General features: G+C 34.0%; 1 protein-coding gene across 3 annotated transcripts in view; it reads left to right on the top strand.

Annotated features, from left to right (window-relative positions):
- Nucleotides 1-1325: 1325 nt before the first annotated feature.
- The window catches only part of LOC138310379 (dynein axonemal heavy chain 7-like), a 47654-nt gene continuing 35302 nt past the window's right edge, over nucleotides 1326-13677 (top strand). Inside the window, exons 1-15 of one of the 3 annotated variants that reach the window (XM_069251577.1) lie at nucleotides 1326-1487; nucleotides 3020-3209; nucleotides 3377-3515; nucleotides 3784-3889; nucleotides 4851-4955; nucleotides 5344-5422; nucleotides 5813-6011; nucleotides 6356-6475; nucleotides 8404-8587; nucleotides 8894-9073; nucleotides 9632-9790; nucleotides 10274-10387; nucleotides 11391-11417; nucleotides 12831-12958; nucleotides 13339-13642. In XM_069251577.1, the coding sequence (XP_069107678.1) occupies nucleotides 1473-1487; nucleotides 3020-3209; nucleotides 3377-3515; nucleotides 3784-3889; nucleotides 4851-4955; nucleotides 5344-5422; nucleotides 5813-6011; nucleotides 6356-6475; nucleotides 8404-8587; nucleotides 8894-9073; nucleotides 9632-9790; nucleotides 10274-10387; nucleotides 11391-11417; nucleotides 12831-12958; nucleotides 13339-13642 (2049 nt within the window). In that variant the 5' untranslated portion in view covers nucleotides 1326-1472. Of the gene's footprint in view, nucleotides 1488-3019; nucleotides 3210-3376; nucleotides 3516-3783; nucleotides 3890-4284; nucleotides 4450-4850; nucleotides 4956-5343; nucleotides 5423-5812; nucleotides 6012-6355; nucleotides 6476-8403; nucleotides 8588-8893; nucleotides 9074-9631; nucleotides 9791-10273; nucleotides 10388-11390; nucleotides 11418-12830; nucleotides 12959-13338; nucleotides 13643-13677 lie in introns of those variants that run through there. The other 2 variants (XM_069251578.1, XM_069251579.1) reach the window with 2 other exon arrangements.

Genomic DNA, 13677 nt, shown 5'->3' on the forward strand with positions numbered 1-13677 from the left:
TGCAATAAAAGAAGTAACACAAATCCGAAACATTTCCTCCCGTATTTCTGTTTTTATCAACCCCCCCCCCCCCCCCCACACACACACACACACACACACACACACACTGTATATATAATAAATAAATGTTTAATATCCTTGTGATGGAATTTAAATAGAAAAAAAAATAAAACAAATCTGCGATCGATCTCTAACGTTTTTCCCAGCTGCCGCTGTTCTTCAGGAGATGTTTATTGATGTTGATAAGGCAACATATATATATATGTATTGGTTAAAACTTTGTAAATTACCAGTTGATTTTTGTAAAAAAAATCCACATGCATTTAGGCTTGTCAAGGACTTACATGTAGGCTTACGGATGTGGGGCTTTCTGTGTTTCTGATTTTTGTTAAGATTTTAAAACACCTTATTAGTTTACCTGGATTAAATCAAATCAAAAATAGAATTAAAAAAAACTTTTTAAATAAAAGGCTATATATAAGTGGGGATTACAACCTGATAACGTGTGTTGGCTAGCGGAGTCACCTCCTCGCCTCAGTAGCTGACCTAGCCCCAGGGGCCGTGGGCTTGGCCGGAGTAAGCAGAACTAGCCTAGTCACGTGTTGGCCATTGGGGAACTATGATGGATGGACATGTGATGTATGCACTGTTGTAGCACCAGGTAGGCAAATGTTGATGGGCAGTGGCCCATATTACCGAAATGGCCCATATTATATTACCGGAATCGTTATCGTTATCTACCACAGGAGTCCGTGAACTGATAAAATTCTAACAGAAATATGCCAATATATCCTGACAGAAGATCAGAGCATCTAGGTCAAGGACAAGGTACGAAATGCCTCAGTAACAAATCTAAAATACGTGTAAAATAAGTTAGACTAGATCTAGACCTCTATTGTTTTGAACTGTCGTTTTTAGACTTTTTCTACTTTAAAATATCGCATTTGTTGGCATAAATATAATCTTAACCTTATCATTTATCAATAAAATAACGTAGCCTTATATTTCGTTAATAAAATTTTAGTCATAACGAATCAAGGGAGGTAAATGTTCCCTCCAAAATCGGCACTTCCCAGCAGTACCTAGCGAAAATCCTATTCTTTTGACAGTATTCTATTGGAAATATTTCATTTTAAAACTATTTTTCATTCCTTTTTATACAAAAAATACTAAGTTCGAGGTCATATTGTTATCTGACTTGTTCTGGTTAGTAAATATTAATATCACAAACGTCAGCGTGATCATGCAGTGTGTTTGAGCGCAGTCACATGGCGAGCTCCAATCGAGGGGCGATAACTCGTATAACTATTATCGCTTAGCAACGCGATAGCATAACCGCCATCTTGTCTATCGTGACAACTAGGCCTGTGAAGGCTCAAATATAAACACAGGAGTTTACAACAATATCTGTGTCAAATTGGTGGTGTCAACATATATATCGTGTCAGCTTCCATGAATACGTTGGATCAATAATGACCGATGTGCAGGTAAGGACGAAAATATTGTTTAGATTAAGTTTTAAATTTATTTTGGCAGAGGGCCGAGTTCGAGAATGCTCATTATTTAACCGCAGGTGACATTGTCACAATCAGCATATTTAGTCTGGAAATGCGTAGTAGAATTTTAAAATGTTTGATTTATTGCCTGCTGGACGTTTACTTGCTATTTTAATAATCTAGACATAGATAAATACCTTTTGAAATACAATTTATCTGTTGTGATCGGCACGCGAAATAGTCTCATCCGGCCTATTTTAATTCGATTGATAAGTTGATTTGATGTATCATGTCCTATTAGTTTATGAAAACTCAACTTCTCTAAAAGATGGTCTAGCGAAGATAAAAAATTGTTTGCATTGTATACATGTATAGCACTGCATAACAATTCAAATATAATAATGAGTGAACCATATATTTAGACTATACCGACATTTGAGTTGGACCTCCATATTACTAAGTTACCACAACCCAAACAATGAGTAGAAAGTAAAATTGTTAGTTTAGTCTAGGCCTAAATGAAATATGTCTACAATTATCGTACCGTTTGTGGCATTGTGTCCTTGCTTCATTTGTACCTAGTTTAGTGCAGGATGGATTACATAATTGTGATAAGGACAAAATTAAATTATTTTCAAAAGGTTATGTAAATTCTGACAAAGTCAAAACAACCAAACTGGCCATAGTGGTTGAGTGGATAATGTTATCCTACATATTATAACCACTTTACTAAGCCCTCTACACCTGAGTTTCGAGTTTGTGTGACTTTTCTTCTGGTACTTAGAATTTCATTCACCAAACTCAAACACACAACAGTGAACACAACATGATATGGACCTCCTCCCAAATGTAAATAAAAGACAAAAGTAAAATTCTGTTGAGTTGTGTAGGCGACCATCTAGAATGTCTATAACTTACCTCCTACTTATGGAACTCCCTTCAAGAATCATGATTAGTAGTTAATATTGAATTATTGATTGAGCCGATCAGTGTGCTTTGTACCAGTAAGTAAAAAAAAAGTAACATTTGGTCTTTGTTGCTTAATTGTTACAATAATAAAATGATAATACTAGGGGCAATAGTGGCTAAGTCAAGAAGGTATTCCCTCATGTAACCGCTAGTCCTCCACCATTGGGTTCAGAATCCTTTTTGAACTGTTGCCAGGTGCTGACCTCAGGTTATTGTTTTTCTCCTCCTCTGGAGTGTTCTAATTCACAAACTTGGCATCTCAGACTCTATGTAAATCAAAATACATGTAAACCCTAGTGATATAACCAAAATCAAAATAAAAACATATTCATGGACATGTAAGTCTCTTGTATCTAATGTGTGAATAGGGGAAAACACATATCATGTATGTACCTGATTGAAAAAAAAAGTTAAAAAGGTTAAAAAGAAAAGTAAAATTATTTTGTGATTCTAAAGAATTTTGTGCTGTATTCTATACATCATATGTCTTGATTAATTGTTCATTTATATCCTGAGCATGTTTATTTTATATATTTATCTGTTTGTATACACAGGCGTCCCCTCGAAATGGGGGAGGTGGAAGTAAAGGAAAGGGAACGAATGACCCGATCAAGTTTTTGCCGGTTTTACCATCAAAACGAAGTAAACCGTCCTGGCAGCAAAGTCAGCCACTGTTTGAGTTGTCGGGTAAACCAGTAGAAGAAGATAAAAATGGAATAGATCTCGTTGGAGAACTCACAGCAAGTAAGAGCACATTGTTATTCACATGATTAAGGGTTAAACAACAGAAAATTAAGGGTTTTGATGAATTTGTTTTATTCTTCATTATTGTTATGTAAGGTAAAGAATATAAAATAAAAATTGTGATGTAAAAAAAATAACCCATTATATTTCTGATTACTATTTTATAGGAGAACCAAAAAGAAGAAAGGCAGGGAAACTAAAACCGTTAGACAAACAAAATGGATCAACAAACGGAGACGTCACTCAGTTCCAGCAGCCAAAGAAGGACAGAGAAAACTTCAGAAAGGCTCTTGTTGATATCATCATGTATGTGTCAGAATATTTATCTTCATGTTCTCTTAGATAAATTCTTATCAGTTTCTAACTATACCCATTCAGATTTCTACTAAAATCACTGGACAAGATATAAACTATATCTCTGATGTTATAGATTTAAAGATTTGTTTTATCAAAAAATTGAAAATAAAAACAAGATCTGCAATATCATTCCCATACAAACATTATCAGGTATCACATGGTACATAAATTGTTTCTTTTATAGGTACTGATTTTGCTTGTCCATTTTCCATTTCAGGCAAGATGACCAAGGCTTGCCCCATAGTAGTACAGCATCCATGAATGGTGATCTGCCTCCTCTGTCACGGACAGGCTCTCCCACAGGAGCAGAGAAAGATATCCTGGTAAGTATCCTCTGTCATGGACAGGCTCTCCCACAGGAGCAGAGAAAGATATCCTGGTAAGTATCCTCTGTCATGGACAGGCTCTCCCACAGGAGCAGAGAAAGATATCCTGGTAAGTATCCTCTGTCACGGACAGGCTCTCCCACAGGAGCAGAGAAAGATATCCTGGTAAGTATCCTCTGTCACGGACAGGCTCTCCCACAGGAGCAGAGAAAGATATCCTGGTAAGTATCCTCTGTCACGGACAGGCTCTCCCACAGGAGCAGAGAAAGATATCCTGGTAAGTATCCTCTGTCACGGACAGGCTCTCCCACAGGAGCAGAGAAAGATATCCTGGTAAGTATCCTCTGTCACGAACAGGCTCTCCCACAGGAGCAGAGAAAGATATCCTGGTAAGTATCCTCTGTTACGGACAGGCTCTCCCACAGGAGCAGAGAAAGATATCCTGGTAAGCATCCTCTGTCACGGACAGGCTCTCCCACAGGAGCAGAGAAAGATATCCTGGTAAGTATCCTCTGTCACGGACAGGCTCTCCCACAGGAGCAGAGAAAGATATCCTGGTAAGGACTGAATATTGTGGGCTGTCAAGAGAAAGCAAATTAGCCTCTCAATACAACACTTTCAGATCAGATAATTTAAACAGTATTTTTCTTTTAAATTAAAAATGTAGCAAATCCCATCCTAACCACCACCCCCCCCCCCCCCCCCCCTCCCCCCCCCAAAAAAAAAAAAAAAAAAATAGAAAAGGAGTAACTACATTTAATTCTTCTCTATATTGAATATAAAAATATATCTGGCATACTATACCTTTCAACAGCAGTCTTCAAATCTACAATATTGTAACTAACTTCTCAATGGAATATGGAAATCTTGAGATTTCAAGTTTTGGAAATGAAAATCTTAATCTTAAGATTTTTTGCTTGCAAATATTTTAATTATTTTTGTATGTGTGCATTTTCAGCGTTACTACTACTACATCCACAATGGAATTGACACAGAACATGTGGCTCCTATGGAGGACTCATGGCTGGAAAATGTCCTCAACCTCGTCCCATATGAACTCAAGGTAGAGAATTCTTATCATACACAGCATAACTCGTCTAAACGAGATGTCAGTAGGACCAGCATGTTTGGCCGGTATATACAGGTCTTCAGATTATAGAAGTTTTAATTACTATAACAAAGAAGGAAAATGCTATATAGTTAATCCGTTTTAAACAGGTATCCGGATTGGAGTCAGTTCTGACAGGTTACACTGTACTTTGATTCATCTGTAAGAAATATTTAAAATCTTGATGATTACAGTTCATTATGGCATATCTTAAGTTTGAAAAATTCACCTAACATAATAGCTCAACGAACTGCAATAAGTGATGAATTTTCATTTTGGTATTAGGCATTCACATTGATATTTGCAAACCATTAGAATAATATATATGATATTTCCTTAACAGACCGGCCACGGTGAAACGATAGAGAATTTATCTGATGAGATGAGAGAGGACTATCTTCTAAGTGTGAAGAAAGCTATTGGTAAGTAGTTGATGATGTTGATATGTTCTGTGAGATAGCATTGGGTAACAAATGATGAACAGATAACATATTATTGATTATGACCTTTTAAAGAAAGAGCTAGCATAGACCATTCTTTAGCCACAACACAATTTCCATTATAGCTAAGATCATTACATGAGAATACTCTAACACGGAAATGAGGAAACTAACACAAAACTCTGTCTGCACTGTGGGCATTGAGCAATTCCATCTAATAACTACAACCTTCACAATATTCATTCAGTCATTTTACAAGGAATATTTATTTTGGTCAAATGAAAAAATCTACATTTATGATTACTGGTTTATACTGCAATTATTTTAATTATAATTCTTCACATAATTTGAACTGTTTCTTGCCTGTTTCAGTTGACTTCGTGCTGAAGGATCCCCGTGAGAAAGAAGATGATAACAAAGAGAAACCACCACAACATCGTGAAGAAATGGACGTGGTACCTAAACCATGGCACAAGTCCTTTGTCCAGGGACTCGAACTGACCACACAAAATCTACATATCACCACTCCATGCATGCTTCAGGTCCTTGACTTCTGGCATGTCTCATTCGGGTAAGTGGCATACTTCAAAAATCTTATTATTCTTTTGTTCAATGATATTCACCAAGGCCATTATAATATATTCTTTCTTTTCCTTGTACACTTTTTATATTAGAAAAAAAATTTTGAGGAAATTTTAATTAAAAAAGTACATTATTTTGTCAAAATCAAAAATTGTAAGTTTTATCAATTGATAGGTACAGTGTACATGCGATATCAAGATAAATGACCTTTGAAGTCAAAGTTAAGTTTGAAAATTTAAGCTGAGAGCTAGTGTAACAGAAAATGTTGCATCTTATTTCGATGATTTTAGCATTAGTCTTAAAATTAATTATTGAATATTTTTATTTCTGTAGAAACCTGCGATTTATTGACATTGAGGAGTTCCACAATCGTGTCGAGTCAATGGAGCTCGGACCATTCCAGACACTGTGTATGCGACACGTAGAAGCAGCCAAAGATAGATTGTTGAAAAAGTAAGTTGATTCATCTTTTTATATTTTCAGAAATAAAACTTTATATCATCTTGATTCTTCCTACTGCTCTTCCTTTTGGGGGTAGGGGGGATGGGAGTTGTATAGGATAAGTATATGTAGTCATTGATGTGAATGTGAATTTATGATGTTCTTTAAATCTTTCCTTTTCAAGCCATCTGATTCCCTCAGTCTATAAATGACATTGAGTTCTAGAATAGAATTAATTACTGAACACCGGAGATAGACAAACCTCAAATGTAATCATAACAAATGATATAAAACAGACATGACATATTTTATATGAAATCAGCTATTTTTGTTTTGAAAGCTTTAAATATAGAAGTCATGAAAAATACTGGATTTGCTTCAACCATTTTCCTCAAAAATCGAAAAATTTGTTTGTTTTTTCTTTGATGCAAAACATGCCTTTATATAGAAGGTGTTTCGGAACTTAATTTGATACAAATCCATTATTGCGAGAAAACTAAATCGATATACTAGACTTGTCCATATTGGCAGTACATACTTAACACCCCCTTCCCCCGACTATAGGCAGCTGTATATCAGCATTAAATCTGTAGGGTAGAAATTGGCACCTACTGTATCAGAATTGTAAACATTTTGGCAAGTATCAAAATGACCGACAATACACTGTTTTGATCTGTAATCTGTTATGTGTGTGCACATGTTCAAAGTCAGACAAGAAATCAAAGTTTTATGATACAATAGATCTTATTTGGCATGTCAATTCATTACAGATATAAATTGATATGTTGAATATTCATACTTCTGTCCTGATAGTCCATATAAATTTAAATTCAAAAATACATGTAAATTATGATGTTACTGATATTTAATGTTATGGATAGTTCATATAACAATGAAACAGTATTGAAGAATTTTTAATCCACATTCAAAATATTAATTTGAATGTAATTTGAAAGCTATGTAAGTACAAACAACATGTTTTCTTGTTTTTACTGTATGTATATATCAACATGGTGTAAAACCTTAAAAAGGTGTTTCAGTTAAAAGTAGTAAGATTTTGTTTTGTTTATATATAAGGCTAAATGTAATGTGTACTAAATGTCCATGTACAGAATGATATGAACAAAGTCCTATAAAATACATTAAAGTTAAAAATCCTGCATGTCACAGTTGTTCGGCAGACAGACAAAGGTTATTTAGATCTATTGAATTAAATTCTGGCAGCCATTCAAATACAAAGGTCTGCTTACGTCGGAGTTAGGCTGTGACTATGACAGAGCCGTTCAGACTTAAATTACTGTAATCTGTCCTAGGATCACATAGAGAGGCCAATAACACAGGCCAATAAGTATTTCTACCGGACAGAAACCTCGGTAAATTGACCAAAATTAAATACCCTCATAGTGAATGTCAAGAAATTTCCCTGGTTTGCGTTTCAACTTTCCAAGAATAAAATAAAACAACTGATAATAATTAATGAAATAAATGAATGAAAAGATAATTAAAATAAAAAATCAAGGGAGGTTTTTTTTTATTAATTCTGGTTAAGATAGAATACATATGATGTTGAAAGTAAAATAACCTTTTCATGGCAAGTCAGTAACATATTGAAAAAGAAAACAAGAATGTTACCATGTTTTAATGACATAACAATATCTGATAACAAAATACAGTTGTGATCCCCCAGACTGTACTTATGCCTTGTATTTCTGAAGTCTAGAAATTACTGGTAATTCAGAAAAACAAAATTGATATAAAAGCTGTTGATTAGAAGTCTAAATAGTTTTGTTGTCATATATATCTTTACAAAACAAAATTCAATGTTGCCAAAAGCAACCATTTTGATTGGAGTACAGAAGCTTTGTCAGCTTGTTATGGTAATTAGAAGTAATAATTTACTACATAGGAGTCTGTTGTAATATTGATGATGCCTGTTACAGGTGGTTTCCCGAGGTCCAGATCATGTTCTACGAGGGAAACAAACGCAAACAGGTCCCCAGTAATCAGGATCCGGAGAAGCTTGAATCCTTCTTTAATTGTGCCGCTACGCTGATGACGGATAACCTTCAGCAGCTGACCTTGAACTCTCTGAGTGACTACACTGACCTCTTATGTCAGCCCCCAGTAAGTTCTGAGTTTTGACTTAATAAACACAACTTGTAATTATGAGTTTCAAGTTTAAATTATGATGACTTTATTTAGAATTATGTCAGTATTAGAAATTTTTTAGCATTACCAATTTAGTAGAAAATGTATTCACAAGTGAAATAATTTCCATATACCTGGTACTTATGATTCAATTTTTATTGTAATTTTCATTAAAAAACTTTTCATGAACTTTGTTCAGATTTATACAGAATATATTCCAAGTTAATTTCTTTTTCTTACCATCTTTTAAATTATCAATAAATGTTGTATTCATTACTCCAGCATTCCACACGAGCCCACGAGCACCCTGGGTTTGTACTGAGGTTAATCCTCGACAACAACTCCATCAAGTTTGAGCCAACATTTAAGGAGTTTGAGATGGTCATACTCAATGTATATGATGTTATGATCAAAGCCTCGGGACAAGTTCCTCGAGTAGAGACCAAGCTCTACTTGGACTGGGTAAGCATTTTCTTTCAATTCAGAAAATTCAAAAGTGTCTTAAAATTTTGCAATCATAATAAAGCTTGAGAGTTTGTCCAGCTAGTGATTTAGTCTCAAATCTTAGAGATTATGAATTTGTAATGGAGTGCTTTTCATCGTATTTCCCTGGGACACATGCCTCCATGGTGACAAGACTTGTAATTCTGCTCCCATAACAATATTCTACATTACATACTTGTAGTGGAACAGAAAGTGCAAGTCTACTTTTAATTAGATTGCTATGGTGACAGCTTATCTTTCACACAGAGTGATCTCCACTTCCCATTGTACAACGATGCTGGGCAAAGCATAAAACGATAATTTTTACTCATCTGAAATAGCAAATTACTCATTATTTTTCGGAATAAAAATAGGGTGGTGATATGAAAGTTTAACCTTCAGATGTAAAACATGATGAAACAGTCATCCTGACATTGCAAGTCTGCCCCTGTCCTATCCTAATTTCACATATCTAGGTGGGGAAGGGTGTTACTTTTGATATTTCCTGTTGATTAAATGATAATACATTTTTAACAGAGTGGAAACAAGAACAAATCAAACTTGCAGCCCATTATCCTCCCCGAGATCGTGGAGGCCCACAAACAGAAGGTCCGTGACATCATCAAGAAAGAAAGTATCGGACCCATCGAACACTGCAAAATATTTGACAAGTACAACTTCCTGATCTCTAAACAGGTGAGTGTCTGAGTCACGATATTGTAGGTCTTACTGTCAGATGAAAGTTAGAAAGAAAAAAAAATCACTTTCATGAAGACTAGAAGATTAACTGGTCAAGAGTTTTGGATCTACTTACTGTCATTTAATTGTCAAGTTAAATTTCATTAGGTATTCTCTTTCATTAAAAACAACAAGATTTGAATAATTGTTGCTTCAAGAAGTCTTAATAGCCGATACAAGATAAAATTATCACAGAGAATATTTTAATGACATGTAATGTTTGTGGATACTTTATTTCATTGTTTGAAGATTTTAAAATATTTTGTGAGTAGAAATATTTCTCGTCGGTTAATCGGATTACACTTCAGTATCATATAAAACCATGGTTTACATTCGTGGCTCAATAGCAAAAACAAGGAATGTGTTTACACTGCGAGCATTTTATGATATGTGATGTTCTTAGGAAAGACTATGATTTCACTATAAATTTTATCCCGACAGGCCGAAGCTGATGTAGAGACGTTCGCGAAGGAGACTCACTCTTTTGAGGAGTACTCAAAGGAAGTAAAGAAATACCAGAAACTGGTGGAGGAAATCACTTACGGCATGCAGAAGGTAAATAGTAGGGATGGAAAATGTCCAATTAAAGGGCCCAGCACAAAAAAAATAAAAGTGTTTTAAAGTGTTTAATTGAAAAACTTGACTATTGGTTAAATCATAAACAGCATACTTTTTTTTCTGTTTTTTTTAATTATTTATCATTTGTCATTGATATATGATTATGGAAAAAAGAATTCACCAAACAGAAAATTATTAACAAAAATATCAAAACGAAAAAGAAAAAAACCCACATAAAATCTTAATTCTATTAAATTTGAATTAAAGGTACAATGTATTTCAAATGTTGGTGTCTGACACTTTATAGAGATAGTGTTTTTTGAGTAGCCTATTGTGTAAAAGGATAGTAGATAGTATGCCATCATATATATAGCTAATATCATAATGTCCAAACAGTATCACATCACATATATATATAACTAACATGGCACTCGGGGTGTTGTGGTGTTACTTGTTATCTGTCATTTGAATTCGGGGGAAAAAATCGTTTTTTATTCACTTCTCATTCTATACAGTATATTCCGTCATAGCATATTACAGAGTCATCTCTGGTACGTAGGAATTAATTGTGACGTCAATACTTTTTGAGCACTAATTATGTTGTTTTATCTGAAAAGTATGACGTTACGCTCACAACTACATGGCGTAACAATCAATACCTACCCACAAGGACAGATAACTCAAACTGTAATGCAGACCACAGAATACGGTATACATGTAGTAGTCAAGATGATTAAAAAATTTTCTTTAACATTAAAAGTACCAATTGCTGCTATACAGTTGATCAGTCATTTAGATGATTTAGATTTACTTACATATTTACATATATATCAATGTTTTGAGATATATGGGAGCCTATCAACTATTTTTGGAATTATTTTATATTTAGTTGCTGATATTTACTTGCGTTTTAAGTTTTTGTTTGATTGTGTTGGTTATTGCTTTTGTTGATTGTCTCTCTATAACTATGTACTGACCAAACAAATGATCGATTTCTCAGCAGGGACAGGGTGAATTTAGACCAAAGGTATAACTTAATCTCTAAACAAAAGTCTATATCTGTCTCAAACCTAAAAATAGTCTGTCTGTCTCATCCCTGCAAATGTCTATTTGTCAGTAAGACATGATGTCTGTTCAATCTGTCATACTCTTAAACAAAACTTCTTTGCACAAGTTACATGCTGTTTTCTCTGTTATTTCTGTTTCTTCATGATTATATAGTTTTTAGCAATATCTATTTTCACTTTCCATGTATTTTACTCTGCACCAACCTGTAGTAGAATGGTAATGGGTATTTGTAGATGATTATTTGTAGTTTAGTTAAAAAAAGGATGTGGATATTTTGTGATATGTATCTCTTTCAGGAAAATCATATCATACTGGTAATCTTTGATATATATATAATACAAATTTAAACCTTCCACTAAATTTGATGAATATATATATATATATATATATATAGTTCTCCTGTTGAGGAATATAAATTTAATTGGTTGTTTTCTTTCCTCAGATTGCTAAACAGTATTATCATCATAAAATTGTCAAACTATAAATTTTCAAATTTTACATTTTCTGGATGAATTTCCACTGACTTTGAATGCTCATTCAAGGATTCAATGATAGAAATAAACATAAGAAACTATTCTGTTCATATAATGATGTTTGTTGCACAATCAATAAATATTTCTTTTACAACATTTTGATGACTAGTGTGTATACAATATGTACACTGTCACCTTCATCAGACAAAATCACATCAGACTTTACATTAACCATACTTTATTTACCTGGAAAAAATGTTCACAATTAGCTCTTGTACTTGTTTTTAATTCTGGATTTTATTAATTTTATTTTTTTTTTAGATTTTCCCTCACTGTTTTTAGCATTTTTCCTTGTTCCCTAATACCCGCCTTCTGTAGTCTCCTTAGAATTAAAGTAATTCACTAAATGCCTATTTCAGGTTCTGTCTTTGTAGAAGATTCTTGCAGCCAAATATTTTGTTTCTTAACATGACTAAGTGTTGTTTCGTATTATTTTGTGATTATAAACAAGAAACAAAGAGGAAAATTTATAAATATAAAAAAATTGTATAGCTAGGCAAAGTTTCAGTTTGCAATTTTAACAATATTTTTACTTTGAATTTGTTAAAAGCTTTTAAAGCACACAACTCAGTTTTCAGTGAGATTTGGGGGAAAAAACTGCAATATTTTTGCTTCTATCATTATTCAGATATATATCTATTGACATGTATTTTTATTCTGAATTTATTTGACAAAGATATTTGCAAATCAGTTTTCATTTTCAGCAGTGAAACTGAAGCAGTTTTCAGTCCAGTTGTGTAGGTTTGACACAAAATTTTTTTTAGTTAATATTAATATTTTACACTTCAATACGGTATCCAATACTTGCTGTGTATTATATCCTGATCTACTACCAACAGGTGCTGAGACTCGGCATGTTTGAGGTTCACTGTGACGAGCTCATCCGAGCTCTCTCCAAGCGAGCTGAAGGCTTGTGTCAGCGCCTACTCACCAGAATGTCAGAAGATCACAAAGAGGCCAACAAAAAGTAGGTCACAAAATAAGGCTGTCTGTGAATATAGGTCACAAAATTAGATTATTTATGAATCAAAGTCACAAAATAAGGTCATTCATGATAAACTCCACATAATAAGATCATCATTTATTAATGTAGGTCACAAAATTAGGTCATCGATGAATATAGGTCACACATAAAAGTCATAAAATTGGTCATTCGGATCTGTTATCTCTCATTTGATATTAGAGAAAAAGGCATTAGTAATGTACACATGTATGATAAAAGATTTAAGCAACGACGTCAGAGGAAAATATAATTTATTAAAATATGGTTTAAGAAAATATATTTTTTAACACTATGGTTATTTCCCCTGAAATGTTTGAATGAAAAATGTACATTGTTTATACCAGACTATGTGATGACTATGAAGAGATCGCAGAGAAGGCTCTGACCACCCCAGCCAACACCGACAAACTCATGGAACTCAAAGCCTACATTGAGAATGTAGAATCTGACGTCATTTTCAAGATGGAAAAGCGTCTGATGGAGTCAAAAGATAGACTCACCTTCCTGTCTGACTTTGCCCAGTTTACTCCTGCGGAGATTCGCCTGAATGCGAATGTGTTCATGTGGCATGGCCGTATGCCAGCCATCTTTGAGGAACACAAACTGATTATCTCAGAGAAGAAATCACAGTATGAAGATGCACTGAAGGTAAGGCTTGTTTTAGAATTTAGACAATCGGCTAT

Source organism: Argopecten irradians, chromosome 16 (genome assembly GCF_041381155.1).
Source record: "Argopecten irradians isolate NY chromosome 16, Ai_NY, whole genome shotgun sequence".
In the NCBI taxonomy this organism is placed as follows: Eukaryota; Metazoa; Mollusca; class Bivalvia; order Pectinida; family Pectinidae; genus Argopecten; species Argopecten irradians.